General features: G+C 42.7%; 1 protein-coding gene across 2 annotated transcripts in view; it reads right to left on the bottom strand.

The window, feature by feature from the left end:
* The window catches only part of LOC115109295 (casein kinase II subunit alpha'), a 28,576-nt gene extending 10,151 nt beyond the window's left edge, over positions 1-18,425 (bottom strand). The window contains exon 1 of one of the 2 annotated variants that reach the window (XM_065009706.1): positions 17,281-18,425. In XM_065009706.1, coding sequence (XP_064865778.1) covers positions 17,281-17,384 — 104 coding nt within the window. In that variant the 5' untranslated portion in view covers positions 17,385-18,425. The remainder of the gene's footprint in view (positions 1-17,280) is intronic. The other variant, XM_029634050.2, reaches the window with a different exon arrangement.
* Between the last annotated feature and the right edge of the window lie 329 nt (positions 18,426-18,754).

Raw genomic sequence — 18,754 nt, 5'->3', positions numbered from 1 at the left:
CTCTTCTCTGTATACATCAATGATGTCGCTCTTGCTGCTGGTGAATCTGTAATCCACCTCTACGCAGACGACACCATTCTGTATAATTCTGGCCCTTCTTTGGACACTGTGTTAACTAACCTCCAGACGAGCTTCAATGCCATACAACTCCGTGGCCTCCAACTGCTCTTAAACGCAAATAAAACTAAATGCATGCTATTCAACCGATCATTGCCCGCACCTGCCCGCCCATCCAGCATCACTACTCTGGACGGCTCTGACTTAGAATACGTGGATAACTACAAATACCTAGGTGTCTGGCTAGACTGTAAACTCTCCTTCCAGACTCACATTAAGCATCTCCAATCAAAAATTAAATCCAGAATCGGCTTCCTATTTCGCAACAAAGCTTCCTTCACTCATGCTGCCAAACATACCCTCGTAAAACTGACCATCCTACCGATCCTTGACTTCGGCGATGTCATCTATAAAATAGCCTCCAACACTCTACTCGGCAAACTGGATGTCGTCTATCACAGTGCCATCCGTTTTGTCACCAAAGCCACATATACTACCCACCACTGCGACCTGTACGCTCTCGTTGGCTGGTCCTCGCTTCATACTTGTCGCCAAACCCACTGGCTACAGGTTATTTGCAAGTCTCTGCTAGGTAAAGCCCCGCCCTATCTCAGCTCACTGGTCACAATAGCAGCACCAACTCGTAGCACACGCTCCAGCAGGTATATCTCACTGGTCACCCCCAAAGCCAATTCCTCCTTTGGTCGCCTTTCCTTCCAGTTTTCTGCTGCCACTGACTGGAACGAACTGCAAAAATCACTGAAGCAGGAGATTCCCATCTCCCTCACTAGCTTTAAGAACCAGCTGTCAGAGCAGCTCACAGATCACTGCACCTGTTCATAGCCCATCTGTAAACAACCCATCTATCTACCTCATTCCCATACTGTATTTATTTATTTTGCATCACAGTATCTCTACTTGCACATCCATCTTTTGCACATCTACCATTCCAGTATTTAATTGCCATATTGTAATTACTTCACCACCATGGCCTATTTATTGCCTTAACTCCCTTATTTGCACTCACTGTATATAGATTTTGTTTTCTTTTTTTTCTACTGACTGTATGTTTTGTTCATTCCATGTGTAACTCTGTGTTGTTGTATGTGTCGAACTGCTATGCTTTATCTTGGCCAGGTCGCAGTTGCAAATGAGAACTTGTTCTCAACTAGCTTACCTGGTTATATAAAGGTGAAATACTTTTTTTTTTTTTTTTTTCAAGGCCCTTCTCGGGGCCAGCTCTACGAAGGGTCTTGGTGGTTCCAAACGTCTTTCATTTAGGAAGGATGGGAGCCACTGTGTTCTTGGGTCCTTCAAAGCTGCATAATTTTGTTGGTACCCTTCCCCAGATCTGTGCCTCGACACAATTCTGTCTCGGAGCTCTACGGACAATTCCTTCGACCGTATGGCTTGGTTTTTGCTCTGACATGCACTGTAAACGGTGGGACCTCATATAGTAGGTGTGTGCCATTCCAAATCATATCCAATCAATTGAATTTACCACAGGATTACTCCAATCAAGTTATAGAAACATCTCAAAGGAAGATAATTGGAAACAGGATGCACCTGAGCATAATTTCGAGTCTCATAGCAAAGGGTCTGAATACTTATGTAAATAAGGTATTTCTATTTTTTGTTTTTAATAAATTTGCAAACATTTCTAAAAACCTGTCTTCACTTTGTCATTATGGGGTATTGGTGAGTCTTGCTGGCTATGTCTCTAAGATCTTGGCCACTCAGGAACAGTCACGGTATTCTTGGTAAGCAACTCCAGGGTAGATTTGGCTTTGTGTTTTAGGTTATTGTCTTGCTGAAAGGTGAATTAATCTCCCAGTGTCTGGTGGAAGGCAAACTAAACCAGGTTTTCCTCCAGGATTTTGCCTGTGCTTAGCTCCATTCCATTTACTTTTTATCCTGAAAATCTCTCGTCTTTAACGATTACTAGCATACCCATAACATGATGCAGCCACCACTATACTTGAAAATATGGAGAGTGGTACTCAGTAATGTGTTGCATTGGATTTGCCCCAAACATAACATATTGTAATCAGGACAAAGTTAATTGCTTTTTGCAGTATTACTTTAGTACCTTGTTCCAAACATGATGCATGTTTTGGAATATTTGTATTCTGTACAGGTGTCCTTTTCATTCTGTCAATTAGGTTAGTATTGTAGGGTAACTACAATGTTGTCGATCCATCCTCAGTTCTCTCCTATCACAGCCATTAAACTTTAACTGTTTTAAACTCATGGGGAAATTCCTGGGCGGTTTCCTTCCTCTCCTGCAACTTCGTTAGGAAGGACGCCTGTATCATTGTAGTGACTGGGTGTACACCCAAAGTGTAATTCATTAACCTCCCTATGATCAAAGGGATATATTCAATGTCTGCTTTTTAAAAATCTTCTTTGTGATGCATTGGGGGGGACTAGTCTTTGTGGTTGAAATTCACTGCTCGACTGAGGACGGATAATTGTATGTGTGGGGTACAGAGATGGGGTAGTGATTCAAAATATATATTTTATTGTTAGACATAAAATACTGTAAAAACACTAGTAAATCAGCTGCAAGTTATTTTAATTTTGGAAATCTGTTCCAAAGTATTCTCAAACAAATTAGATTTGTGTGAGTTTGTGTCAAGAACTGCAACGCTGCTAGGTTTTTCACGCCTAAAAGTTGTGTGTGTATCAAGAATGGTCCACCACACAAAGGACATCCAGCCAACTTGACAACCGTGGGAAGCATTGTAGAGTCCATGCCCAACGAAATAAGGCTGTTCTGGGGGGAAAAGGGTGGGGTGCAACTCAATATTAACAAGACGTTCCTAATGTTTTGTAAACTCAGTATATGTGATCATATACAAGCAAGGTAAGAAATTATGTTTTAGTCAAATATATCTGTTTGGACTTAAGTATTGCGGTCAATTTTCAGTGTAAAAATTATTTGTAATCATGTTCTGGCCCCCTGACCATCCACTCAAGAAGAAAATAAATTGTGTCAAGGCTGAATCTAGTTGATGATCCTTGGCCCAAAATCATTGCACACAGCACAGAAGTCAAAAAGACATGAGAACAAGTGGGCATAAACACTTTTTTTTAAAGACCAAACATTTAATAACATTGATTCTTGAAATACAGGCATTTGGAATATCACACAAAAACATACATTTGAATTAATTTGACATATCACCCAACCCTAACTCAAAGATATCTGCAGAAAGAATGGGTGTCAACTAGGACATGGTACCTTGAGTTTGAACAAATCTATTTTGGTTATTGAACTACAGTAAGTGAAGTGGATTTACAACCGGGAAACAGAATTACATCATTGGTCCATGATCAGTACTACACAGAAATGCATAACTATTGATATGAATGTCATTCTCCTCATGTTTCACTGTATTGTACTGTCCTACTGTACTGGACTGTACTCTGTGCTCTACTCACTGTACAATACTAATGATACGAGGAAATGTAGTCTATTTCAGAAGAACAGAAAAGCATACACAGTTGTCCTGATCTGGCTATGCCAAATGGCTGTGGGCTACACTAGTTCATTCAGCAGACAATATTTGCTTAGAATTCCATGGCATAATTTTATAGTATGAAGAATACAATTGAACAAAGCTGAATAAAAAAGGATATTTCCTCCAAACGATTTGAGGGAGTGCGCACACATTCTGTGTTCAGCTGTTAACAAAGAAACAGGTATTCCTATTAGGGATGCACGATATATCAGTGAACATATTCTTATAAAAATACCAACATCGGTATCGGCCGATATGTGCAAAACCGATGTCAAACCTGACTGCATACCTATATAAACGTAGGTACATGATGTAATGACGCCACTTAAAATGTTGCGCTACACGTCAACACAGAATTCCTAACCTGGGAGGATCGAGCAGTCAACAAGTTGAGGAGAAATCCATTAATGCCAAGATAATGGAATTCATTGCCCTTTTTTTTTTTTTTTTTTACCTTTATTTAACTAGGCAAGTCAGTTAAGAACAAATTCTTATTTTCAATGACCATTTAACTCTGTTCAGGGCAGAACATTTGTACCTTGTCAGCGGGATTTGAACTTGCAACCTTTCGGTTACTAGTCCAATGCTCTAACCACTAGGCTACACTGCCGCCCCTTGAAAATCAACCATTCTCTGTTACATTGTAATAGCGTCTCTGCTATTAGCTTCACGACAAACATATTATGGAACGCCGTTTAGGGTCTTTGCGTGTCAAAAAAGATACAGTAGCACTGTCAAAGCTGTACAAAATAAGTCTGCAAACGAGCAAACACCGGCCACTAACGATGTGTTTAAAATACCGCGTTGGTAATAAAGCATCACATGTTCGACCGCAACTTCTGGGGTAGCTAGCTTTAGCTTGGTACCTAGCTAGCACCATTACAACCAGCCTGAAAACAATGACCAGTAGAAACTGCAGTCATTTTCATTGTTCTTAGCAATAATTTAGGAATCCTTGTGGTGGCAGGCAGCCTAGTGGTTAGAGCGTTGGACTAGTAACCGAAAGGTTGCAAGATCAATTCCCACTGTTCCTAGGCCGTCATTGAAAATAAGAATTTATTCTTAACTGACATTGTTAAATTAAGGTAAAAAAAATAAAAAATTCAAAGTATTAGCTAAGTTGTGTGTTGTGAAGCTAGCCACAATACTTACTTCCGGGTTGGAGCGAGCGGTCGCATCTGCACTCGGTCCGCAGGTAGTATTACATTTCATTACATTTCATTATAGTACAACGGTTTGATTTGTCTAATCTTAGCAATTTCTTCTTAGCTAGCTACATAGCCGTCTTTGTATCATAGATAATTGCGTAATTATCGTATTTCGTCGTCCTAACGCAGTCTACACTGCCCTGCAGCTAGCCAGCTAGCTAACGTCCACCGTTAGCTAGTCCACCGTCTACCGATTAGCAACGGTTTGATTTGTCTAATCTTAGCAATTTCTTCTTAGCTAGCTACATAGCCGTCTTTGTATCATAGATAATTGCGTAATTATCGTATTTCGTCGTCCTAACGCAGTCTACACTGCCCTGCAGCTAGCCAGCTAGCTAACGTCCACCGTTAGCTAGTCCACCGTCTACCGATTAGCAGCACAACTATTACACTCAACTGAACGACTTGATTAGTGTAGTGTTAGCTAGCTACATAGTTGTCTTTGCTGTCTTCGTATCCAAGATAATTGTGTAGTTTAGAGTGTGTAGTTTTAGAGTGATTATCTTAATTTACTGAGGTTAGCTAGCCAGCTATTTGTCATCCTTAACGTAGGAGACACTGCTAGCTAGCCAACAGCTAGCCAACGTCTACCGAACAGAACTTCCGCACTCAACAAACCGGTCGCATTTCGCTTCACAGGTAGTATCACATTTTTTCATTTAATTTCATTACAGTACAACGGCTTGATTTGTTTGATCGTAGCTAGCTACATAGCTAGCTACATAGCCGTCTTTGTATCAAAGATAATTGTGTAGTCTTGAGCGATTTCCTAGGTTAGCTAGCCAGCTATTGTCGTTCTTTTAACGCAACGTAACGTAATCAACACTGCTAGCTAGCCAGCTAGCCCCGAATAGCAGCACAGTAGCACAGTAGAAACTATTACACTCAACGGAACGAATTGATTAGTGTAGTGTCAACAACGCAGACACTGCCAGCTAGCCTACATAGTCAACAACGCAGCCTCTGCCAGCTAGCCTACTTGAGCAGTACTGTATCATTTTAATCATTTTAGTCAATAAGATTCTTGCTACGTAAGCTTAACTTTCTGAACATTCGAGACGTGTAGTCCACTTGTCATTCCAATCTCCTTTGCATTAGCGTAGCCTCTTGTGTAGCCTGTCAACTATGTGTCTGTCTATCCCTGTTCTCTCCTCTCTGCACAGACCATACAAACGCTCCACACCGCGTGGCCGCGGCCACCCTAATCTGGTGGTCCCAGCGCGCACGACCCACGTGGAGTTCCAGGTCTCCGGTAGCCTCTGGAACTGCCGATCTGCGGCCAACAAGGCAGAGTTCATCTCAGCCTATGCCTCCCTCCAGTCCCTCGACTTCTTGGCACTGACGGAAACATGGATCACCACAGACAACACTGCTACTCCTACTGCTCTCTCTTCGTCTGCCCACGTGTTCTCGCACACCCCGAGAGCTTCTGGTCAGCGGGGTGGTGGCACCGGGATCCTCATCTCTCCCAAGTGGTCATTCTCTCTTTCTCCCCTTACCCATCTGTCTATCGCCTCCTTTGAATTCCATGCTGTCACAGTTACCAGCCCTTTCAAGCTTAACATCCTTATCATTTATCGCCCTCCAGGTTCCCTCGGAGAGTTCATCAATGAGCTTGATGCCTTGATAAGCTCCTTTCCTGAGGACGGCTCACCTCTCACAATTCTGGGCGACTTTAACCTCCCCACGTCTACCTTTGACTCATTCCTCTCTGCCTCCTTCTTTCCACTCCTCTCCTCTTTTGACCTCACCCTCTCACCTTCCCCCTACTCACAAGGCAGGAAATACGCTCGACCTCATCTTTACTAGATGCTGTTCTTCCACTAACCTCATTGCAACTCCCTCCAAGTCTCCGACCACTACCTTGTATCCTTTTCCCTCTCGCTCTCATCCAACACCTCCCACACTGCCCCTACTGGATGGTATCGCGCCGTCCCAACCTTCGCTCTCTCTCCCCCGCTACTCTCTCCTCTTCCATTCTATCATCTCTTCCCTCTGCTCAAACCTTCTCCAACCTATCTCCTGATTCTGCCTCCTCAACCCTCCTCTCCTCCCTTTCTGCATCCTTTGACTCTCTATGTCCCCTATCCTCCAGGCCGGCTCGGTCCTCCCCTCCCGCTCCGTGGCTCGACGACTCATTGCGAGCTCACAGAACAGGGCTCCGGGCAGCCGAGCGGAAATGGAGGAAAACTCGCCTCCCTGCGGACCTGACATCCTTTCACTCCCTCCTCTCTACATTTTCCTCTTCTCTCTCTGCTGCTAAAGCCACTTTCTACCACTCTAAATTCCAAGCATCTGCCTCTAACCCTAGGAAGCTCTTTGCCACCTTCTCCTCCCTCCTGAATCCTCCTCCCTCCCCCTCCTCCCTCTCTGCAGATGACTTCGTCAACCATTTTGAAAAGAAGGTCGACGACATCCGATCCTCGTTTGCTAAGTCAAACGACACCGCTGGTTCTGCTCACACTGCCCTACCCTGTGCTCTGACCTCTTTGTCCCCTCTCTCTCCAGATGAAATCTCGCGTCTTGTGACGGCCGGCCGCCCAACAACCTGCCCGCTTGACCCTATCCCCTCCTCTCTTCTCCAGACCATTTCCGGAGACCTTCTCCCTTACCTCACCTCGCTCATCAACTCATCCCTGACCGCTGGCTACGTCCCTTCCGTCTTCAAGAGAGCGAGAGTTGCACCCTTCTGAAAAAACCTACACTCGATCCCTCCGATGTCAACAACTACAGACCAGTATCCCTTCTTTCTTTTCTCTCCAAAACTCTTGAACGTGCCGTCCTTGGCCAGCTCTCCCGCTATCTCTCTCAGAATGACCTTCTTGATCCAAATCAGTCAGGTTTCAAGACTAGTCATTCAACTGAGACTGCTCTTCTCTGTATCACGGAGGCGCTCCGCACTGCTAAAGCTAACTCTCTCTCCTCTGCTCTCATCCTTCTAGACCTATCGGCTGCCTTCGATACTGTGAACCATCAGATCCTCCTCTCCACCCTCTCCGAGTTGGGCATCTCCCGCGCCCACGCTGATTGTGTCCTACCTGACAGGTCGCTCCTACCAGGTGGCGTGGCGAGAATCCGTCTCCACACCACGTGCTCTCACCACTGGTGTCCCCAGGGCTCTGTTCTAGGCCCTCTCCTATTCTCGCTATACACCAAGTCACTTGGCTCTGTCATAACCTCACATGGTCTCTCCTATCATTGCTATGCAGACGACACACAATTAATCTTCTCCTTTCCCCCTTCTGATGACCAGGTGGCGAATCGCATCTCTGCATGTCTGGCAGACATATCAGTGTGGATGACGGATCACCACCTCAAGCTGAACCTCGGCAAGACGGAGCTGCTCTTCCTCCCGGGAAGGACTGCCCGTTCCATGATCTCGCCATCACGGTTGACAACTCCATTGTGTCCTCCTCCCAGAGCGCTAAGAACCTTGGCGTGATCCTGGACAACACCCTGTCGTTCTCAACTAACATCAAGGCGGTGGCCCGTTCCTGTAGGTTCATGCTCTACAACATCCGCAGAGTACGACCCTGCCTCACACAGGAAGCGGCGCAGGTCCTAATCCAGGCACTTGTCATCTCCCGTCTGGATTACTGCAACTCGCTGTTGGCTGGGCTCCCTGCCTGTGCCATTAAACCCCTACAACTCATCCAGAACGCCGCAGCCCGTCTGGTGTTCAACCTTCCCAAGTTCTCTCACGTCACCCCGCTCCTCCGCTCTCTCCACTGGCTTCCAGTTGAAGCTCGCATCCGCTACAAGACCATGGTGCTTGCCTACGGAGCTGTGAGGGGAACGGCACCTCAGTACCTCCAGGCTCTGATCAGGCCCTACACCCAAACAAGGGCACTGCGTTCATCCACCTCTGGCCTGCTCTGCCTCCCTACCACTGAGGAAGTACAGTTCCCGCTCAGCCCAGTCAAAACTGTTCGCTGCTCTGGCCCCCCAATGGTGGAACAAACTCCCTCACGACGCCAGGACAGCGGAGTCAATCACCACCTTCCGGAGACACCTGAAACCCCACCTCTTTAAGGAATACCTAGGATAGGATAAAGTAATCCCTCTCATCCCCCCCCTTAAAAGATTTAGATGCACTACTGTTCCACTGGATGTCATAAGGTGAATGCACCAATTTGTAAGTCGCTCTGGATAAGAGCGTCTGCTAAATGACTTAAATGTAAATGTAAATGTAATAAGTATTAGGCACAATAGAGGAATTTGCGGTTTGCCTTCAAAATAAAAGTATGTAATTGACAGTGATACAAATAGTACAATTATGCCATACTTTTATTTTGAAGGCTAACCGCAAATTCCACTATTGTGGCTAATCCTTATAGCTACACATAGATGGGTCCGACCACCATTAATCAAATAAGAACGGTTTTATAAATTAGGGTTGTTTAAGATGACGACACCTAGATTATGACGGTTTGCTATGTTTTTGGGGAAGAACATTGTTTGCATCCATGAACAAGGAGGTCTTGAGGTTTTAGATTTCAATACTCTAAATAATGCTTTTAAAATAAATTGGATTCTGATATTAAGAACCAAAACAGTGTTTAGAATATCTTCCCTAAGTATATAATTATTTGACTGTTGGTGGTTTAGAATTTTTGCTTCGATGTCATTTTGATAAAACCCCAGTAAAGTTGGCCAAATTCCATAAACAGGCAATTCTAGCTTAGATGTTAGCATATAAACACAATTTTTCCCCTCACAGATACTTTTCATGGAACAACAAAGATATTTTTAAATCGTATAAATGTATTTTTTTCATAACTGGTTTGAAAATAAAATTATTTTGGTTGGTCAGTTACTGAATAAGGATGGGTATCTACTCTCATATGGGGAATTTCTTGATAAATGTAAAATTCCAATAACCCAGAAAGAATAGGCAATTGTTTTTGATGCGAAGTTCCATTTAAAATGTTACATAGAATTTATCCTGTGAAACATGTTTTGGAAAGATTCAAGCTGAATATTGAATATAACTGTGATTTCTGTGGAATGGAGAAGGAGACCATTTTGCATTTGTTTTTTTGCCTTTATTTATCGTAGAATGTTTTGGATTGACATACAGAATTTCTTTACAAAAAAAAATAGGACCGGTTGTACTATTTAATGGTTTTGATATACTGATTTATTTTTAGAAATTCTGACATAGATAAAGATGTAGTATATTTAATCCAATTGCTAATAATACTAGGTAAATTTCACATTCACAAATGCAAATGGTCTAATTCAAAACCTAACTTTTTTCACTTTATAAATGAGTTTAAACAATATGACACCACTTTAACTAAAATGAAAAACAAAAAGGCAACTAAAACTTGTTGTATTATTAATTAATATGATTTGTTTGTTTAGGATTCCTGGCCATGTAAATAGTTTGTTTGTATGCTTGTTTGCATGTGACTATTCTTCTTTTGTTTGTTGATATTAGTTAATAAAAAAATTAATAAAAAACAATAACTTAAAAAATGGTTTGCATCCATGAGATAGCTAGCTTTTTATTTATGACCAGCACTGTAAGTGCGCGAGACAACTTTATAGCATACGTATCTATGAATGTTGTGACGAGTGATAGTGTAATCAATGTGTAATAACTACGTGAAAAATTATGAACGCGTTAAATTATTATGTGACGTGCAGTCAAATTCAGGTCCTGATTGGTCAACAGGCTTATTTGACATGTCAAATAGTGTTATTTGACATGCAAAGACCCAAATGGCATTCCATAGAAATTCTGGTTGAGAATGAAACGACTGAACTAATGGACAACGAAACAGCACAGCAAGTAAGTGAAAGAAGTTGGTTTGGATTGTTTTACTGGTAATGGGGACCTACGTAAATGCCAACAAACTAACTTTTTGGTCAGTATGGTTTGTGTGTAACCTTTATTTAACTAGGCAAGTCAGTTAAGGACAAATTATTATTTACAATGATGGCCTACCCCGGCCAAACCCGGACGACGCTGGGCCAATTGTGAGCCGCCCTATAGGACTCCCAATCACGGCCGGATATAATACAGCCAGGATTCGAACCAGGGACTGTAGTGACGCCTCTTGCACTGAGATGCAGAGCCTTAGACTGCTGTGTCCGTTGTGCGTTAACTATTTAACTGTACTAGAATGCTTAAAACGCCGCTAAAATTCTAAATATCGGTTATCAGTATCAGGTTTTTTTTTTGCAAGGAAAATATTGGATATTGGCCAAAAATGTAATATTGGTGCATCACTAATTCCTATATGATTGAGTTAATGATGAGTTAATATAACTTTAGTTGTTCCACAAACATTGGGCTATGTTTTTATTTTTAATACATTGTCAGTCTGCTTGATGCGACTAATGAGGATTTGAAAATAAGTCACTTGAAAGGCATGAGCTCTGCTTAGTTTTTTGCACAGGCTGTACACACTATATCAGTCACTCATTCCCAATTTGACAAGCACTTGATAATGCCTAGAATTTAACGGCGGCACCCCGTTTGTGTGCAGTAATGCATCCTAAAAGAATCCATGCCGTTTGCAGCCAGTGGCCGTTGTGCCCGTTCCCCTGAGTGCTGCATGCTCCAACACATGATCAGGTCATTCTCACAGGCTACAAGTGAAAACAGACACATCGGGGACGCAACTGCGCGTGTCCTTATCATATTCCGAGGTGCATATTGAAGATATTGGAAGAACTGTCCACATTTTCTTTTCATCAGCTAACAAGATGAGTAGGCCTAACAAACAGCAAAAGCACTAGCCTATGTCAACCTACTATCCCCCATAGTACAAAGGTCAACCTATTCTACTCCTGTGCGAGAGATACATATTCCAAACATAGTATGGGACAGTTGTGGAATGAGATTCCAAATGAATACAACCACTAGCATTAAAAAAAAGTTTTTTACGCAATGTGGCTTACACAACAGAACAGAACATTTAGCTTAAAATTGATAAACTATTAGGCTATATCTTCACATTATAAGCGTAGCAATGCACACAATGGTAGTAGGCTATAAACGCAAATGTTCCATTAGCGGAAAAAAACATTATCAAAAGTGACTGCAAATGTAATTATGCATGTAATGCTTTTATTATAAAGGTGCATTTTTATGGTGAAAATTATCTTCCCCAAATTTGAAACTCACGTGCCGTGCCGCTCATGTATTCCAGTTAATCTGCTTTACAAGGCGTGTTGAGCCCAACGTGCTTAATTTTAAGAAGTTATTTGGCCACTTTAGATGTGATACAAAGCTTATTAAAACATATAGGCCTATGGGCTAGGCTACATGAGGTGTGCGGCTATGATTAAAAAAAGTAGTAAGAAAAGGCTTTGTTTCTTATGCTAGGCATCATTCACAAGTGATAAGCAATATTGTCACCCATATTCTTGATTAAATTTTGCATTTACATATACTAAATAATATATGTGTGAAATTTGTTTTGATTAAGAATGGAACATTATCATGCACCTGTATCGAAACAGGGGCAACGGGGAAAAATAAGTCATCTATGCACTTAAATAGCGAATGGAGGACGCTTTTCCCCGTGGTTAATTTTCATGCCAACCAGGTAGGTTATACTCCTGCTGTAAATATAAGCAATGTGCGTAATGTTAGGAAAGTTAAGAAATAAACAGAGTAGGCCTAGCCTGTAGAAAGCGAATCCTCCTCTTTGTAGTAGAGGCCATCACTCGGTTTTCTTGCACAATTGCATAGCCTATTGAAATGTTGCGCATGGGCTCTGATTAAGTATTTGATTAGATTTTCAAAAAAACATTTGCATGGATGTCAGAGTGATTAGAGTGACAATAGAGTGTTGAGTAACAGGCAGTTAGCAAGTTTGGTAGGCTACTAATGACCATCAGCACCATCAGAGCTTGGAGAAGCCTAATTACCGTGACAGAACAGTCGTGTGAAATTTGGCTGCTTTCATGACTTGTGACTGCCGGAGTGGTGATAATATGGTCACTGCAACACTGCAACAGCCCTACTCATGGGTAGGTGTTAGTAAGAGCTGGAAGATGTGACATTAACTGGAGAATTAGAGAAAGGCAGAGCGAGGGAGAGGTTTCCAGACTGTTAAAACAGTCTTGGTTTGACCATAAGACAACAGAAAGACAAAGAAAACTGCTATGAGCTGAACATAACAATATGCCAGTGGAAGGGAGGACAGTAGCAGGTGAACCAACTGTGGTTTGTGACTATTGTGATTTCCCGTTGTAGCCAATTCAGCTGCAGTAATTCCGTTACAGATTTTTTGGTAATTCTGTTACCAATTTGTTAACGGAATTTAGAGTTTTAATCACTTAATAATTCATAAACAAAATATTTTTCAGTAAAAATCAATATAACTAATTGGTAGGTTTACTATTACCTGTTACGGAATGGCACCGGAGGGGATGGCTGCCGTTTTACGGGACCCTAACCAATTTGTTTGTAACTTATTTTGTACATAATGTTGATTGCTACCGTCTCTTATGACCGAAAAGAGCTTCTGGATATCAGAACAGCGATTACTCACCTAGAACTGGACAAAGATTTTCTTTAATGAGTCGGACACGAAGGACATAATGTTGCTCCCAGACAAGTCCCAAATCCTGTAATTCGCATGAAGAAAATAAGGAAATACAGGGGGCGGAGATCAGGGTGCCTTGTGAGAATTCGTCGGCGAGCGGGTAATCCGCCTCTACCATCCGTTCTATTAGACAACTTGCAATCACTGAAGAATAAACTGGATGAGCTCCCGTTTGAGACTATCCTACCAACGGGACATTAAAAACTGTAATATCTTATGATTTACAGAGTCATGGCTGAACATTGACACGGATAATATACAGCTGGCTGGGGTTTCCATACATCGGCAGGACAGAACAGCTACAGTGGGGAGAAGAAGTATTTGATTTGCAGGTGTTCCGATTTTGCAGGTTTTCCAACTTACAAAGCATGTAGAGGTCTGTAATTTTTATCAAAGGTACACTTCAACTGTGAGAGACGGAATCTAAAACAAAAATCCAGAAAATCACATTGTATGATTTTTAAGTAATTAATTTGCATTTTATTGCATGACATAAGTATTTGACCACCTACCAACCAGTAGGAATTCCAGCTCTCACAGACCTGTTAGTTTTTCTTTAAGAAGCCCTCCTGTTCTCCACTCAAGCTGGTGCTCCATGCAAAATCTCACCTCGTGGGGCATCAATGATCATGAGGAAGGAGAGGGATCAGCCCAGAACTACACGGCAGGACCTGGTCAAGGACCTGAAGAGAGCTGTGACCACAGTCTCAAAGAAAACCATTAGTAACACTCTACGCCGTCATGGATTAAAATCCTGCAGCGCATGCAAGGTCCCCCTGCTCCAGCCAGCGCATGTCCAGGCCCGTCTGAAGTTTGCCAATGACCATCTGGATGATCCATAGGAGGAATGGGAGAAGGTCATGTGGTCTGATGAGACAAAAATAGAGCTTTTTGGTCTAAACTGCACTCGGCGTGTTTGGAGGAAGAAGAAGGATGAGTATAACCCCAAGAACACCATCCCAACCGTGAAGCATGGAGGTGGAAACATTCTTTGGGGATGCTTTTCTGCAAAGGGGACAGGACGACTGCACCGTATTAAGGGGAGGATGGATGGGGCCATGTATCGCGAGATCTTGGCCAACAACCTCCTTCCCTCAGTAAGAGCATTGAAGATGGGTCGTGGCTGGGTCTTCCAGCATGACAACACCCCGAAACACACAGCCAGGGCAACTAAGGAGTGGCTCCGTAAGAAGCATCTCAAGGTCCTGGAATGGCCTAGCCAGTCTCCAGACCTGAACCCAATAGAAAATCTTTGGAGGGAGCAAAAAGTCCATATTGCCCAGGGACAGCCCCAAAACCTGAAGGATCTGGAGAAGGTCTGTATGGAGGAGTGGGCCAAAATCCCTGCTGCAGTGTGTGCAAACCTGGTCAAGAACTACAGGAAACGTATGATTTCTGTAATTGCAAACAAAGGTTTCTGTACCAAATATTAAGGTCTGCTTTTCTGATGTATCAAATACTTGATGAATTACTTAAAAATCATACAACAATGTGATTTTCTGGATTTTTGTATAAGGTCCACTTAAATGGAAGTGTACCTATGATAAAAAAATTACAGACCTCTACATGCTTTGTAAGTAGGAAAACCTGCAAAATCAGTAGTGTATCAAATACTTGTTCTCCCCACTGTATGTCTGATAAGACAAGGGGTAAGGGTGTGTGTCTATTTGTCAATAACAGCTGGTGCGCAATGTCTAATATTAAGGTAGTCTCGAGGTATTGCTAGCCGGAGGTAGAATACCTCATGATAAGCTATCTATATTTTCTTGTAGCCATCTATTTACCACCACAAACCGACGCTGGCACTAAGACCACACTCAACGAGCTGTATGAAGCCATAAGAAAACGCTCATCGAGAAGCGGCGCTTCTAGTGGCCGAGGACTTTAATGCAGGCAAATTTAAATCTGTTTTACCTCATTTCTACCAGCATGTCACATGGGCAAGCAGAGGATATTAAAAATAAATAAAATAAAAAAAACTCTAGACCATCTTTACTCCACACACAATTTTTTAAACCTTTATTTAACTAGGCATGTCAGTTAAGAACAAATTCTTATTTTCAATGACTGCTTAGGAACAGTGGGTTAACTGCCTTGTTCAGGGGCAGAATGACAGATTTTTACCTTGTCAGCTCGGGGATTTGTTCTTGCAACCTTTCGGTTAGTAGTCCAACGCTCTAACCACTAGGCTACCTGCCCGACCTATTTGGCAAATCTGTCCATAATTTTGTCCTCCTGATTCCTGCTTACAAGCAAAAACGAAATCAGGAAGTACCAGTGACTCGCTCAATACGGAAGTGGTCGGATGACGCGGATGCTACACTACGGGACTGTTTTGCTAGCACAGACTGGAATATAGTCCAGGATTCATCCAATGGCATTAAGGAGTATATCAGCTCAGTCACCGGCTTCATCAATAAGTGCATCGACGATGTCGTCCTCACAGTGACCGACGTACATATCCCAACCAGAAGCCATGGATTACAGGCAACATCCGCACCGAGTTAAAGGCTAGAGCTGTCGTTTTCAAGGAGCAGGACACTAATCCAGATACTTACAAGAAATTGCACTACGCAATTTCTCACTGTCCCCAGTCACATTGACGGGGCTGTAGTGGAGCGGGTCGAGAGTTTCACTTCCTTGGTGTCCACATCACCAACAAACTATCCTGGTCCAAACACACCAAGAAAGTTGTGAAGAGGGCACGACAATGCCTCTAGTCACCCAAGTCATAAACTGCTCTCTATGCAACAGGATGGTAAGCGGTACCAGAGTGCCAAGTCTAGGTCCAAATGGCTCTTTAACAGCTTCTACTCCCAAGCCATAAGGTTGCTGAACACCTACCTACATGGACAAATGACCTCAACTAACCTGTACCTCCACACATTGACTCGGTACCAGTATGCCATAATTGTTATTTTGTGGTATTTATTTTATTTTTTACCATAGTTTATTTTGTAAATACTTTCTTGGTAAGGTCTACTCTACATCCGTTGTATTCAACACGTGACAAATAAAATTTGATTTTAACCTTCATTATCCTCCTATTATGCTATTTGGAAATATCTTAAAGATATGTGGGTTTTTGGTAACGGAATTTCAAGGCACACGGCAATATTTCATAAACTTACAGAAGGTAAACAATTTCTCTAAAACTAAAGTGTTGATATTAGTTGGCAGCGGTGTTTATGACAACATTGTGTTTTGATGCATTTCTGATACCTTTTAAGAATTTTTCTGGTAGATGAATTCTACGACCCATTTTCCATCTGTTTATCCAGACAAGTGTATCTATCTATGCCTTTAATTTCTACAAAACATATTTAGCTTTCATTTGACAACCAATTTGATATGCCCCTACGAAGTTCACATGTTGCTTATGTGGAAATATCGAAAAGTAGAACATAGGAAGTAGCTACACTAGTAAAATTCACAAGCGTCATTCGGTACTGCCTTGTCAGCGTCAACTGCCAGCTAGGCCTGCTCGATCTCGCAGATTGATGACTTTCCCATCCCAATCAAGAGTGACATAACCATGCACGTTCCCGACAAAACTTTAAGTCTCCAAAAATACATATTATTCTCCAAATTAGGTCGTTTTCAAAATACGCCTTATTGATACTAATGTATTATGATGATATATAATATATCAATATTGCATCCGCCCACAAAGATCCAAAAGCAATCGAACAATATTATGGCCATTGGAACATAATCCAGTAAGTAGTAAAATATTATGTGTCGTTGTTGTAGTAGCTGGAAATCGCTGAGTATTTAGACATACAATAAAACAAAAGACAAATAGAATACACGTATCGACATCAACAGTGTTATCATACGGTTGATAAAGCATTTGCCAATAAAATACTAAATAGTGCATTATGATGTTTTAATATCTTGGGCTTGAATATATAAACATCTCACCTCCAGCTAGGCACGTGGGCTTCATAGTCCCAATATTCCCTGCTCTTCAAAGTGTTGACATCGGCGTACACCCGAGATTTACTGCCGGCCGCCGGGCCGGGCATTGCAAGCACCTGAGCACCGTCTGTGTGGAGGATTCGATTTCCAGAGCTCTATTGCTGGCTACACAGGCCACCGTATTCGTGTCGGAGCCCGAGGTCTCGCACTGTCCGAGTAGGAGGCGTCCTATTATCTGATATCTTCCCCACGAGAGATGAGCACAGTGTGCTGCGAGCAGTTACCACTGAGCAGCGATCGTTGCACAGATTGCCAGAAGCAGCTAAACCTAATTGGGCTCCAAGGTTGATGGGGAGGAAAGGGGCCGTCAGATATAGCTAGTGTTAACTAAGACGGCTGGGAGGAGAATTTAAATGAAGTGTTGAGGTAGAAAGGAAAAATCACGAACTGGTACTATTTACGTAAAATAAGTTTAAACATTGTATTAAAACTGACCAAAACATTGACCGAGAAGACAGGCTTTGGGGAGTTTATGAATGAAATGATTGCGGGTTAAACCCCCGAGGGCCTTAAATCCCGAATCCGATGCAGGGATCCTTCAAGAATAGTCTTGCGATGGCCCTCCCAAATCAACAATCTTCTAGCGCTGTGGATGGATGTGATGAGGAGGAATTGAATGGGCAAATGGGGTTTTACAGCTCACCCCTAGCTACTGGGTATTGCCTAGTAGCTACAGCCGGTTAGAGAGGGGGTGGAGTAGAAATCGATGTTGTTAGCTAGTATGCTAACGCAGAGAGAATTGCACCACCATTGAGCGCCGGTGCAGTGCACCCTCGCCGGGGCGCGTAGCATATGAAAGCGGAGGGAACGCCGCTTCAAAATCCCTTGAAAAGCCCGTTGGAGGTCGGGTTTTGAGGCTTTCTTTTAGAAACGCCCCGGTCCTTATTCCGAACCGCAGGGAACCGGATTGCGATATAAGGCGCACCCGGAAACGAACATCATCTAGATACGCTTGTGGAATGGCCATATCAAAGACAGTACACTATGAAGATAGGCTAAAACTGCTTCTCGAATTTAAATCCACGATCACGTTTGTAGGCGATGTCAGGGCGACGTTGGCTAGCAAAGCTCATGCGTAGAGACACGTTATAGGGTCTAATGGTCGTCTCGCGCCAAACTGCGCGTGTGCACACAGTCGTATCAAATACACTCTTTGATATAAAGACACAAATGAAAACGTTTCAGTTTGTCACGTTCACGAGGTTAGAGTGGTAACATTCATCTACTTTAGACATTGGCTCGAATCTAGGTTGTGCCTTTAGAATTCGATTAAAAAAACAAAGAAAGATATTTTCACTTCTCTCATTGACTTCTCAAATCCCAGACCCTGGCCTGTTTGTTCTGTTTCGCAAATGTTCCCGGAAGTCTCGCGATGTTGCACTTCTACGTTTAGAAACTCTGTGGCCACATGGCTCCA

This window comes from Oncorhynchus nerka, linkage group LG25 (assembly GCF_034236695.1).
Source record: "Oncorhynchus nerka isolate Pitt River linkage group LG25, Oner_Uvic_2.0, whole genome shotgun sequence".
In the NCBI taxonomy this organism is placed as follows: domain Eukaryota; kingdom Metazoa; phylum Chordata; class Actinopteri; order Salmoniformes; family Salmonidae; genus Oncorhynchus; species Oncorhynchus nerka.
The sequence above is the reverse complement of the archived record's forward strand: the minus strand, read 5'-3'. Positions and strand labels throughout refer to the sequence as shown.